At 33.8% G+C, this 14,884-nt stretch overlaps 2 protein-coding genes across 4 annotated transcripts in view; one reads left to right on the top strand and one right to left on the bottom strand.

The window, feature by feature from the left end:
• The window catches only part of LOC110998854 (leishmanolysin-like peptidase), a 59,150-nt gene that overhangs the window by 29,748 nt on the left and 14,518 nt on the right, over window positions 1–14,884 (top strand). For all 3 annotated transcript variants that reach the window (XM_045633079.1, XM_045633081.1, XM_045633080.1), the window contains exons 2-5: window positions 3,136–3,236; window positions 3,845–3,875; window positions 4,207–4,289; window positions 14,280–14,391. In XM_045633079.1, coding sequence (XP_045489035.1) covers window positions 3,136–3,236; window positions 3,845–3,875; window positions 4,207–4,289; window positions 14,280–14,391 — 327 coding nt within the window. The remainder of the gene's footprint in view (window positions 1–3,135; window positions 3,237–3,844; window positions 3,876–4,206; window positions 4,290–14,279; window positions 14,392–14,884) is intronic.
• On the bottom strand, window positions 4,795–13,559 carry LOC110998856. Its single transcript, XM_022267652.2, has 7 exons — window positions 13,472–13,559; window positions 10,630–10,752; window positions 10,156–10,239; window positions 8,835–8,943; window positions 6,557–6,703; window positions 5,843–5,981; window positions 4,795–5,003 (listed from the first exon to the last, which is right to left on the bottom strand). Exons 2-7 carry the CDS (start codon window positions 10,744–10,746, stop codon window positions 4,844–4,846), a joined length of 756 nt encoding a protein of 251 aa, XP_022123344.2. The 5' UTR covers window positions 10,747–10,752; window positions 13,472–13,559; the 3' UTR covers window positions 4,795–4,843.

The following is a 14,884-nucleotide window of genomic DNA, read 5'->3' as shown; positions in this document are numbered from 1 at the left end:
GATCACTCAATGGTAGAATTAGGCAAAACTCCAGATGGAGGCGTGATCAATTATTTTAGTAGTAGGCTAGATGAGTAAGGGTATGTAGTATTCTGACGCTTAGTTACTTAATAAATCTAACATTTAAGGGATGTAGCATATAAGTCGTATGTAAGTACATTTTTTTTTGTTTGCATTTTTTTTTCTAAAATGTATTAAGTACTTGGCTTGCGATAATATATATCGTGTAAATTTGAAAATCATATATAAATATTCGTAATTTCCTCAACGAATGAGGATCGCAATACAGCGAGATACTGCTGTAAATTATATAAAGGTACGGCTGTCACAGGGACGAAACTTTTTATTATTTTCTAGACTTTAGTAAATATAATGAAATCAAGGTAAAAAAAACACTTTTATTGTATATATAACTAGTATGTTTCTTTATTTTGTATAATACCCACCCGTCCCATCAGTGGCCATGCAATATCAAATCTATATTTTTTTAATGGCCTTAATGTGTGCCAACTCGGCACAAGGTACTTCGCCAGTGTCGTGTAGATGGAGAAGGCTCCTAAATCCTATACTAGATGGCGCCAGCGGCCAATACAGTTTATTTGGAGTTGAGAATTAGACATATGACAGAAATCAGTCACCGTGAATACATTCATGATTGCTTAGTTATTATGTTATTGTAAATAAGAATTAATAATTTAAATAATAGACTTTAAATGTATTTTCTTAGTGATCAGGTAGGTTAGTGATTTAAGTTTAATAGTGTAATTAGTATATATAGTGTGTTTGTTACTTAAATAAAAAACTTGGTTTTCAAAGCAACGCATTTGTTTATTTATTAACAAACTTACAATTCCAAATAACATAAGGTATATTGTCGTATATATTGTTTATTAATGGAACAACACATGCATTTCTAAACGAAATACATACAAGGGTCTGGCGGGTGAGTGACCAAAGACAATACCGTGATTGGCGTTGGACATCGCTTGTCACCTGTCAACGCGATGGTTTGAAGGAGGGATGCATCGATACGCCTTTTTGTCGATACGATACCGATACCGATACTCTTATAGAAATATCGCCGATACCGATACCAACGCTTATTGAATTAAAATTAAATTAAGTTAAAATATATCACGTTTGGTTTTAAGTTTTTATTCAAAATTATAAACACTCACAGTCTTTGAATAGTATTAAATATTTAGTTATTAATTCAGAATTAAGAGTAATAATTAAATTAAAATAACTCGTAATATTTAAAATTAACATTGATAATATTTGTGTTATATTGTATTTTATTTAATTTGGTATAAAAAAAACGGTTGTCTGTAAAGTTGGTTTACTGACTGTAGTTGAATGTGACAACGTCATAAGATACTGATAGAATGGTTGCATTTTTCAAAAGAAAATTTTAATATTATTTGTTTGATATATATTTTGTATGGATATAGAGAAGGTCAATAGAAATCATAATTGAATTGATCAAGTTACATTTATTTATACGCATAAATACGCTTGCACTTCAAGCTTTAAATGGAACGCATCAGAGGTAACGCCGCGCCGCGAGGTAACGCTGCATGAGTCATGTTTTGTTCGTGCGTGCCACCGGCTCCATCGAATTATAAGACGTCACGTCAAAATATTACGCTTGATAGCACTTAAAAGCCAACTAAAGTGTCTAGCGAAATGGAATACGCAGGACAAAGCGGGTAAAAAGGCAATGAGTGTCCGTGTCTCTTTTGTAACGCAGTAGATCAAACAAGATGAGCGTTAACATTAATTTTTTAAGCGCGAAATTGGAAAAGTATCGTTGTATCTTCATCGTAAGTTCGATCCCCGGCTGTGCAGCGATGGACTTTCTTTCTATGTGCGTATTTAACATTTGCTCGAACGGTGAAGGAAAACATCGTGAGGAAACCGACATTTCTGAGACCCAAAGAGTCTACGACGTGTGTCAGGCACTGGAGGCTGATCTGATGCCTATTAGGTTTTAAAATGATCATTAAACCGAAATCTGAGGCCAAGACCTAAAAGAGGTTGCCACTGATTTATTTTCATTTATTATCGTTGTATCGTCAATTAAAATATCGCCGATACCGATTTATGGCAAGCCCAAAGTATCGCCGATGTATCGGTTTCCGTATCGGATTTTTTTGTGAAATACCTAAATTCCAAATTTAAAAATTCCTATAAAAAAGATTTTTTTAATAGGAAACTAGAGACTACAGATTGAAGACGGAAAGAGCTTGTATCTATGGTCAATGAATAAAAAAAACAGTTTATAATGAAAAAAATAATACACAATAGTATCTAATAAGGAAGCAACGACTTCCTTATTTTTGTATTAGTTTTTTATTGTTAACGTTTTATGATAATTGAGCTTTTCGAGCTTCATGACCCCTCGCGTTGCATACATGTGGGGTCTCTTTCTCTTCTTCCACATTTACCATGGAGACACGGTTCGTGTGTTACAAGTTCTTTTATTAAAGTACGTACAGAATTACTTTCGTATCACCTCGTCGTTCGTCGTTCCATGAGCGTTTCAATGAACATGCGTGATAGAGTGTATGGATAAATAGAATGGTTGTGCAGCGCTCCGTGGGCGTATTAGGAACTAAACGGAAAGCATCGTTTGATTACAATTCATATCTTAAACTATCCAAATTGTATATAATTGTCTGAGTCAGCTATTAATAAATCACATTGTATATTAGAGGCCGTTCAAGTATATAATGGTGATATAAGAAAATTACCTCCCCCCCAAACAAATAGTTCTTCTGTAGAATACTTGAACGGCCTCTAATATACAATATGATTTATTATTAGCTGACTCTTTTTCATGTTAACATTAATTATTTACCTTTTTACACATATTCACCACACATTGTGCTTGAAAACTAAATACAAAAAAATTAATACGTTTATGTACTATTATTTTTGAGAGTTTTGCGTACTTTTGCTAAAAAGGGAAGGGGATAAATGCGGTAAATCTGCTTACGATGAGATTATATTTTGTGCCTACCTTTTTTATATAACAGTGATACCTTCGGGTATGGGCACTCACAAGTTTCAGCCTTTTAAGAACTGATACTCTCTTTTCGTATCATGTTAATAACTATTTTATATTTGTTGCAGGTTATACGGGGTGTTCATATAGAGCCAGCCCATTTAGTAAAGAAACGAAGTATAGACCAACCATTAAGAATAAGTATAGTTTATGACCACTCTGTATATAGGTAAGTTATATAGTAATAAAATAAATATATACAATTCAAGCACAAATTCATAATAAATCCTAAGATTCATTGATAATTATAATAAATATTTATTATTCCTTTATATTAAGTATGTATTATATTAATCTTAGAATTTAGTATGAATTTGTTCTTTGTTATATTTTTTGTTTAAATAGGCAAACCTGTTCTTAATGATTATGTTTGTGTGTATTCCGTTTTTGGCTTTTGTGTATAATATAATTGTTTGTATATTGTTAAATGAGTAACTATAGGAATACTTTAATAAAATAAATAAATGTAAATGCCACTACCACTTTTTTCCGGGCTTCGGATTTCTGTATCTGTTTCATGATTGTCAGTCAAAAGGCAAGAAGTGATCAGCCTCTTGTGCCTGACACATACTGTTTGGGTCTTTTTGGTGTCCTCACGATGTTTTCCTTCACTGTTCGAGCGAATGTTAAATGCGCATAGATAAGTCGCTTGGTGCATAGCCTGGATCGAACCTATGACTTCCATGCACAGTCCACGCTGGAGCCACTAGACCAACACTGCTTATTTGAAAGTATATAACATAAAATTATTTAAACATCGATTTTTTTTAATTTCAGGTTAGAACAAGAGAAATTTGAAATGATAAATGTGAGTATTAATTTTAGTTTAAATGTTCGTAATTTATAGTTGATTATTCGTTAACACCCACTTAAAATGGGTGTCGATCCTGGCCCGTTTTGGGTGTCCCGTAATTTCGTCCCACCATAAAAAATGGTAGGAGGCTCACCTGAAGTTAAAGAGATGCACTCTCTCAAGAGCTTGTGCGTTGCCGGCCTTTTAAGAGTTAAAACTATCATTTCTTGAAAGACCCTAACCCCAGAACCCAAAAATAATACACAATCTCAGATTGTTTCATTAACATTAACATTAAAAAAATTGTGATTTGACGCGGCGCTATTCATTAATTAATTATTTTCAGAATACAATACTGCCAGATGCTGTGAAGTTCTGGGAACAAGCTTTAAAAGTGAGGAAAACCGGAGGACCAATTAGACTTAATAGGTAAGTGTGAAATTTCAATGGCTTAAGAGGATTCCTAAGTGATATAATACGTGATCAGTCTGACATGCCCTCGCTTTTTGTGTCAAACGCATACATAAACTAACGATATTTACTTTTTACGAGACTTAGTTCGGTAGCGGTTATTATTATTATATAACTAGGTATATATATATATTTGCCAGTGATAAGTTTATTGCCAGTTCTCTTCCGTCAACAGCTTGAAAATTGGAAATTTGAAAACTAAAATGTAGGGTAGTAAATATACATAGAATTAGAATCATTTAATGTATATATCTTTTTTTGACGTTCAATATATAGTGTATATTGTGCTACCTGTATGAATAAATGATTTTTGACTATGACTTTAAAGTTTCATTTTAATACATATTTGCTTATCTTTTATTCTTATAATGAAATAAAAAAATATTTATGATTAGATTAAACAAATGATTGCATCGCGGACGTAATAAAACAAATAATACGAAAATATTTATGTTTAATAAACATAGTATTTACACAACTTTTTTAATAATAAAACATATTTTTTTCTTATATTAACTTCCATGATTGTGTATAACACAAGTTCTTGTATACACCATCTCAGTACACAAAAGCGGTATTTCATATCCTATCATGCAATTGCAATTGGGACAGTAGTGGTTCTTGTACTTGCAGAAGTCGGTGAGGTAGATGCAGAAGACGACTGGTAGGCATCTGGAAGGAAATATTTTTATAAGTATATAAATTCTATAACAAAATAATACAAAATAATAACTTTTCAACATGAATGAGTGATAGAAGATAAAATACAGGACCCAAGTGGTCTCAATTGGTTTAAGATTTCTGTACATGTTAAAGAGAAGAGTTTGGGAGAGAATTATTTGAACAATTAAATAATATATAATGTATTTTATTAAGCAAAAGCGAACGTTTTAGTATGTAGAAGGTAGGTTAAATAAAAAATCTTGAAGGCGAAACGAAGTTCGCGGAAGCTAATCTAATAATTATAAAGGGGACTTATCATTTTAGGGCTGTCTCTTCTAAGCAACTATTTAAAGAAAAAAATGATATTAGCAATGGATTTGTTATCATTTGCAGTGCTATTGAATTGTTTATATAATCAATTTTTTCCGAATTCCCTTAATATTTCTACTACACTAAGTATATTTAAATAGAAAATTAAGGAACAAAAATTGGACATGTTCACCTTAATTATCATGTATATCCGAGTATATTGTAACTTATACATACAAAATACACGAGGTGTACTTATATATAAGTAAATTTCTTGGGGTTGTTAATTCTAACTGCCGGTTATACATTCTTCGATTAATGGCTTGCATTTCTGCCTACCGCTGGCTGGTGGCATCACGGCGTTGCCCCAATAGACCAATCAACACTTGCTACGTAACATCGTGAGGAAATGGATATCTAAATCCAAATCCTCACATGTGTCCGACAAATGGCTGATCTCTACTTGTCTATTAAATGAAAAACGGATTTTATCTGACGCCCCTATGAAGCTGTACCGCCACTGGATTATTGGTACTTACATAAAAAACACAATAGCAGCAATAACGTGCGTTAGAACTCCAGATTCTCTTATCACAATCGTGTAGACCCTCGTGCGACAGAAGGGGCACGTGATCAACTTCCTTGGAACACCCCCAGACAGCTGGTGGCCTCTGAACACTGAAAGAAATAGAGAAATTTATATCGTTAGATGTTTTATAAAAAAACGATTTCATTTAAAAAAAACAAAGCGTAATAAACATTACACTTGAAAGTGTGAGCACAATAACTTGTAAATAATCAAAAATCCGTAATTAAAATACAATTTTTGTGACGTGAAACCCAATGGCAGGTCCATTCCTTGACCTGCTAAAAAATATGTCTTGTACTCAGATTTCTGTATTTGATGTCTATGGAATTGTTATTTTAGTTAAAATAGAAATAACAATTTGTATAGGTTCAATAGTCACTAATGAATCTGTAATTTAGCCTGAAGTTTGAAAGTCTTTGTAACATGCCTTCTGATCTTCTTACATGCAACGAAAATCTCCTGGTCAATCAAAGGAACGCTTACATCTCTATGACTCCACAATAAGCTCCGGCGGAATCAAGATTTTTTCGCTTTGGCTACTTTGATTTCTTTGATCAAGGTTATGGAAAATTATTGGAGGGTAGAAGGATTTTTTTAGTAAAAAATATTGCGGGTATTCCCATATTGTGACTTTAGTAGCGAATATATTGGTTGTAAAACTTACCAGGCCTCACTGGCGCAGTATTTCTGTCCCTCTGTTCGTCAATCTCAGTATATGCTGGTGGTGGTTCTGGGATGTCCATTACTGGGAGTGGGGGGAGGGGAAACCCGTCGTCTGGTTGAGTGTTGTATTCCACTGGTGGGGTATATCCTGGAAAGTTGAAAGAAGATATCACTTAGCAAGAAGCAAAGGATCACTATTAAGAAGATTTCAATATGCCGGCAACGCACTCGCGAGCCCTCTGGCTTTGAGTGTCCATGGGCGGCTGTATCACTTAACTTTTTTTTTTTTTCTAGAACAGGGGGCAAACGGGCAGGAGGCTCACCTGATGTTATCGGTCATCAGGTGAGCCTCCTGCCCGTTTGGCCGTTTTAAAAAAAAAAGACATCTGGTGTCACTTCGTATCATTTGCTACGAAGCTGTGTATAAGTTCAATACTCGTCCACCAAAGACTAGCACCAGTACCACGATTATTTATATATTTATTTCGTAATCCAACTAATATAAATTATATACAACAAAAACCAATTATACTCAACATATAGGTAAAGATTGAAATACATAATAATTTTAGGAGTATATTGGTAGGGGAGCCCACGATGCTAAATGGGGATTTACTCGAGCGTCGTGGAGACCTATTGGGTTGCAAAGCTTAGATGATAAGAAGAAAAAAATGTTATATGATATATACCTTTTCATCGGTGGGGAAAGCGGCTATAGATGTTTAAATATGTAAAAAAAAACTGTTGCATGGACATACTCGAGCGCGTCAGATATTGATAGCATCAATGTCCTACGTATTTTTAATAATGTACGTATGTTAATCTGATCATTTGCATGATGGGGGTGGTTGTACGTAAGAGTTAAAAATGAAAAAAAAAAAAATTTAATCGAGCGCGTCAGGTTTTCTAAGGGGGTGTTAAGTGCACCAAAAAAAAAGCTCTCATTCAATAATCTGACGATTTCGAGCTGACGCAAACTCGCAGCCATTATTATAATGTGCAAAAAAAAATCGCCATTTTGAAATACTCGAGCGCGTCAGATTAAGATATATATGGTTCAGATTCATATTCTAAACGTACTGTCTCATAATCTGACGATTATCTAGAGGGATTTGCCTGATCTGACAAAAAAAATATTAGAAAAACGGTTCACCCTAAAGGCCATGCCTGCAATTCCATTCCTGGGCGCTTAAAATTGTACTTATGAGCTCGCTGAGTTCAAAGAAATAATATTTCTATGGGTTTGAGTTCTCCCAGCTCGAAAGTCTGATAGAAGTTTCATAGAACACTATTTTTGAAATTTTCAAACCCCAATAACTTTTGAATGGATCAAGCAATTTTCCCGCGGTTGACGGCGATCGACGCATTTTTTAAGCTCTAATTATTTAATTTCATCAAAAACGATAATCCGATATGAAATGTCGAAGTTATGTGATAGAAACACTTTTTTCGGTTTTCTTTCGTTCACGATATCTCTCGAACGAATCAACCGATTTTCACCAGTTTGGTGGCGATCGACGTCGTTTTTCAAGCTTAAAGATGGATTAGTTTTTTGAAGTTGATGGATAAAGCCGTTTAAAAGTTATTGCAAAAAAACACTTTCAAAAAAACAAATTGTTATTTTATTAGATTTTTCAAAATTTCTCAAAATCTATCGGTCCCCATCGGTTCAAATTCACATGAAATCTAATTTTGAGGAAAACGCGGAGAAGGAAATGTAGGCATCACGCAGCTGCACGCGTTTATCGCACGAACTTTATCGACGAAATTTTGTTATTTCGGCTTGCGGAAATCGTCAGATTATATATTTTTCAATATTCTTGAATTATTTCATTCAAAACAAAAAAAAATTAGCTACGCTCGAGAATGTCAAGATGACGTTTTTTTTTTACAACTTTGCTGCCCTCCCCTTTCTTTACGTCACTCTCAAATTGTCAGATTAGTGGAATATACACTTTTTAGGATGTAATCAACTCACACTACCTTAATCTGACGCGCTCGAGAATGTCTGATGATCAATTTTTTTTTACTAATCTGATCCTGTATCCTTCACGGGCGGCCTTATATATGGGCCTCATATTTGGTGGAGGTACTTAACCGGGTACAAGGTATCCCCCTGTATATTAATCTGCCGCGCTTGAGTAAATCCCGAAATCCCCTCTTGGGCTCCCCTACTATATATAATAGTTTAGGAGTTTAATTATACGTATATAAACGGTTGCGCCCTTCACTGGAATTACTTGAAAAAAAATGAGTTTGCAGGTCTCTGACGTACTTACTTGGACTCGAAGGTACAGGCGGTGCTGGCCGAGAGAAGACTGCATTTGATATGACAGATTTTGACACGTCTATCCGTCTATCTTCAAACTGGTCGTAGAAAATTGTTTCCTGTAAATGTGTTATTTATTAATTAATTATTTATCAACACAAATTTACATTCAGATAACTAATAACAGATAATTATCTATCTACTTCGCCGGTTAATTATCAGGCTATACCTGGAGATCGCATAGGAAAAAAAAATACTAAAAATAAAATGCCAAAAATGCAGAAATAATAAAACATGTAGAATTACACACACAATTGTACAATTACAAAAGCAAAATAAAAAAAGTCTATGTACGGTTCAGCGGGATGCTTTCAATGATAGAGGATTTTATTTCGACTCTATATTAACCACTCGCGTACAACAATAGAATATAAGCGAAATAATTAAATGATAATTGTAACGAATAAATGCAATAAAACAGTGCCTACGGCTATACTCTCGGGGCGTAACTTCGACGAAAACAAAGAAAAAATGTGTGGGCAAATGTACCTTGGCTTTGTACAGGTAATCTTAATTCATAGGAAAGTATATAAAAAATATTTATGTACGCTGCAGAGTCTGTAAATGAAAGCAGTACTACTATGGTTAACTTGTATGTATTTACTTATATAAAATATAATAAGAGTGTCCATGGGCGGCGGTATCATTTAACATCAGGTGAGCCTCCTGCCCGTTTGCCCCCTGTTCTATAAAAAAAAATAGTTTTGTGTTCGAACAGTAGCTCCCGAGTGTTCAATATTAAAAATAACCACGAATTTAAAAACGCGTTGTTTCTGCAATCTTTGCTAGAAAGTATAACATGGGATTGTCTTTTATTAACATAGATTTCACACATTTAAAGAAAACCCTTTTTTACCGGATTCAAACTATGTATTGTAAACGTGGTCACGGTGACTACGCATAATGTAAAGCACGCGAAACGTCGGATAAATTTAAAATTATGTTAAATAATTATAAGTTTACAATAATACATAGATTCAATCCGGTAAAAAAGTGTTTTCTTTATAACGTGGGAGTCAAGCAGGGTATGAAGCAGGCATAGGGACCTCCTGTACAGGCGTGATCTGCAATAGGCCGCATCTCAATTACTATCAGATGGGATAACGTCTACAATTCACGTTTTACTGCTACGCGCAATGCGATACTCTCGTATTTTTTTCGATATAACGGTGCGCGCCGTGTACTCTCGTACTTAATTTCCTCAGAATATTTTCAAAATAATAATATAAATCTGTATATTTTTTTCAAAAACTACTAAACAAGACAATTACCTCGACATAATTTTGATTAGGTTCCCGGCCATAGTTACTTGAATTTCCTGTCCATATGGAGCTATTCTGACTTGTAGGATGTGTCTGAAAGTAGTTATAATAATTAAATAATCGTCAAGATTAACAAATATAGTTTTCATTTTTGTTCTCTGAATTACAAAATGAAATTTAATCGGTGACATGTCTTAATTTAATTATAATTTATATGGTAATTGATTTTTAATATCGGCATTTGGAAATTTTACCCTCTAATTAACTCTTATGGAATTCCTTCAATATCTCTGTCGCATATGTAATCGACATTGAAGAGTAACACTTTGCGATGAATTTAGTTTCTGATCAACCTGACCCTCAAGTCAAATCTCTTTCCTCAAGCCAAAACTTAAAAACCTTATAACGTGACAGCTTCATGTCAAATATTATATACCTAGAAAAGATATTACGAAAAACTCTTTACTAAAACTTATTACTAACCTGTGGACTGTGATGTGTTCCTGGTATGTCAATGTAGACCGAATTGGGTAAGGACATCCGCCTTATCGGCGGTCTATCTGTAAATTGTATTACATATGGTCGATCCGTCTGTTCCATGTTAACCTGTTTCAAAAATGAATTTATATTAGAGTTGTTGTGAGTTGATCTGGGAGATTGTTAATCATAACACGATAGTTTTTAGATTCAGGCAAGCAGTTAGTTCATTTGTTCTGTTACAAACAGTTCAGTCTTTGGTGATTTATTGATATTTATAAGTAAAAAATACGAAATTTATTCATTCATTCAATTGAGTTCATTGCATGTATAAACTTTTATTGCAAAATCTCATTCAAATTTATTTAGTTTTATTACACTATATCTATTACGTTTACTAAGTTTAGATAAACTAACTGTATACTTCATTTTAATGTTTGATTTTGAAATCATATTTATTTTTGCAAATTATCGAATCTGTTGTTTGTGTTGGAATTTGTTTCCTTTAGTGTCACTTTCATGGAAATGTCATTATTAAATAATAGGAACAATATGGGACCTAAAACAGCTCCCCGAGGAGTCCTCCGAAATAGTTATTAATTATTAATTTTAGTTAGTAATTGATCTATTTTACATTACTTTCATGTACGATAATGAAATAGGTTTACATCCACAGTAAGAGTTAATCCTCTTATTTCCATATTTACTTGGAAAAGATTGGGAGGATTTACTGAGCTATCCTTCCCTGCCCTTTTATATAATTTATGTACATAAATATACTTTCCTTACTTCTTGGTATCAAACGAGATCAGACTATAAATTTATTTAAAAATCTTACTTAAACTTATATATATTAATTGTGACTCAATTAACCTTTGGGAAAGATTTTAAATTATTTGTTATACATATTATTATTTAATTTTTTGCTTAAGATTTTATTTTATTTAATCTTAGCTATAACCTTGAGTTTCTTTTTGTTAATTTATTATGCGTTTCTTGTACTTTGTAGGTAGGTTTTTCTTTTTTTATTGTTCCATATTAGGGTTGCCTGGAAGAAATCGCACTCGCGAGCCCTCTGGCATTGAGGTGAGCCTCTTCGTCTTTTTTTAAATAATCTAAATTATTCACTATAATACGGTTATTTTGATCCATATCAGATAACTTATCGTATTTAATTCAGTCACTTAAACCGTAAACAATGCGTTGGTTTTACGTGTAAACGATAAAATTTTTCATATTTGTTTAAGATAAGTTTAGCTATTATGTTATCTCGCTCACAAAATCTTTATTACAATTTGATAAGTTCTATTAAAAGAATATGATTATTCTGTCGACGCTGCGTTTTGTCTATTCACATTAACGAGTCCCACATAACCCTCTACCCACTGAAGTATTTCCCTATCAATTCGGCTTAGGGTCCTTCAAGTAAGAGTACTAATTCATGAAAGGCCGGCAACGTACTTGCGAGTTTTAGTTTTTTTCATCATATAAGCCTCCTGCCCGTTTGCCTCCTATTACATAAAAGCCACAACAGATATTCATGTACTAGTATATGATCACACCATGTATATCTATATTCACACTGTTTACACGTGCTCATGATAATATAAATAAATAAAAAATCTACGTTCACTGCACAAGACTTTATGCGACAGAATTGTCATCTAAACTTCTAATACGTAACTACTAAACGAATACATCAACCAATATCGTGTTATTTTTATTGATATCCCTTTCTCACTCTCTGAATCCGTCTAAATCGCTCTCTCCCTTTTCTTCGACAAAAAACGCTGCACATGTTTCGTGACGTTTCATCATTACCCGTTTAGTTTAGTTAGTTGGCTGAGACACATATATACATATATAACCTAGGACACTTGCCGCTAACTTAAGTTATACTTACTTTTATATTTCTAAACATAGTATTGTATTTTATTAACATAGCTTTTACACATTTACAGAAAACCCTTTTTTACCGGATTGAAGCTATGTATTATTGTTAACTTATAATTATTTAACATAATTTTAAATTTATCCAACGTTTCGCGTCGATACTAACTCCGGGGAAATAATACAGATAATAATACAACATTTTCTACAGCTGTGACACCTTTTTGACATTAACACCTTTTGTCTTCAGTCACCGTGACCACGCACGCTGTAAAGCACGCTAAACGTCGGATATATTAAAATTATAAGTTTACAATAATACATAGCTTCAATCCGGTAAAAAAGGGTAAAGAAAACTATTTAAATTTCTAAACATGTCGAAGTATTAAACATAAGCAACTGTGCCTGAAATCTATTCTGCTTCAAAACTAGAATCCTTTAAAAAGTGTTAACATCTAACTAACTAACATATAACTTCAGATTTCTATAAGAAAAATCGCATCACAATTGTTTAGTAGTTTCGCCACAAACACATATCAAACTTAATACTGCGCTTGCTTCTGTCCTCTTAGTATCCATGATTTACGAAAATTCCTCACGCATTCCTCAGCTCGTCGACTTCTACCCTCTTCTGTATATAAAGCAATTGGACAGATAGGATTTTTGCCAACAAACAGCTGTCAACCGAAATCCATGTTGACATGCTAAATTAAGACACGTATTCTCATTTTTGACGTTTGACGTTTATAATTATGACATTACTAGAATTTCTTTCCATTGTTAAGTTCTGGTGATATTCATATTGCGCTCTTTGGTCTGAGATTTGGCTTCAGTTTTCTTCAGCTAAATAACCAGTCTTCTGTGCCTGATCCAGGCTTCGACACGTGTTATTTCTTACGATGATTTCCCAAAATCCTACTAGGCGATTATTATGTATAGAAATTGAACTAATACTTACATTTTTAAACACCGTGTTATTGTCACCTCATCGCAGTACTGGTTCGACAACAATGGCTTATCAGTGATAACGCTATCGCTGGAATCTGATAGAGGTACAATTAATGACGCAATTCTCAGCATCTATGGTCTTTGGTCAATGTTCGAGTTTTTTTTAAAGTTATATATTATAATAAAAAATACCGGTGGCGAGTCATGTAACCTCGTAGTAATTTTACATATATATTTTAGTTAATAGAAGCATAAACCATATTTTAACAGTCATCTTAAAATTGTAGCCAAAATGAGCCCTTTAGTTTTACCCACACTGTTAGATTGTAACGTTACATTTTCTTTTCCGAAAATGTACAATAACGCCCGAACTCAATAATTAATCCACAATCTCAGATTGAAAGCAATCTGAGATCAGACCGTGACTGTCAATCCCAATTTGGCATCAAAACATGTATCCCAATAACCAAACCCTACAAAGACAATCCATTTTTGGCGAAGGATAGAATGCAATCTCTTCGCTCTTTACACTCATATTGGATTTCATGATCATTCGTCAATATAATAGGCAATTAGGTGAGCAATCCCTGTGTCTGCCACAAACTTTTTGGGTCTAAGGCATGCCTTTCTAACGGTGATTTCTTCACCGTACGAGAGTGTTAAATGCGCACAGAAAGTCCATTGCCGCACAGCCGAGGATCGAACCTACGACCTCTGGGATGAGACACGGTTCTGTCAATTATTAGTATTTATGATGTATTCTATACATTCTTATTGATAACATTGGAAATGCACTTTTAATGTGACTATTATTTCAGAAAATGCCCAACGCGTCAAGTGTTCATCAGAAACGGTCGATCACATTGTATCGACTCGTGCAGCGCTGAAACTATGTGTGGGGAGGTTCGGGTGCCCGAAGAACATTTAAATGTAAGTATTGAAGCCAATAACGACGGCAGGTGGACACAAAAAACTGGTGCAGCCAAGGCACACGATCCAATATACTCCAAGAGAGGCGGGCCTTTTTCTTGATGGACAGACAAATGCCTTAAAGGCTTTTCACTTGGTATTCCTGTAACTACTGTTACTGTAAGTAAAGCTATACATTTCGGTTATTCTGGCTTTCTTAGTTTTATAAGCGAGTCGATTTCCTAAACCATCTGAGTTACTCCCCGATAGTATAGCCAGACGCATTCATTTGTTACATACCAATTAACATTTCTTTATTTCGCTTATATTCTATTGTACGCGAGTGGTTATTATAGAGTAAAAATAAAATCCTATATTATTTAAAACACCCCGAAGACCTAGGAAACGAACACATGCTATGAATGTCGTATAATATATGTTTGTATTTTTGTATAGAACAATATAGTCATATTGTTTTTAAGTTTGGTAACTGTTTACTTAAGTTTGAATCAAT

This window comes from Pieris rapae, chromosome 22 (genome assembly GCF_905147795.1).
Source record: "Pieris rapae chromosome 22, ilPieRapa1.1, whole genome shotgun sequence".
NCBI lineage: Eukaryota > Metazoa > Arthropoda > Insecta > Lepidoptera > Pieridae > Pieris > Pieris rapae.
The sequence above is the reverse complement of the archived record's forward strand: the minus strand, read 5'-3'. Positions and strand labels throughout refer to the sequence as shown.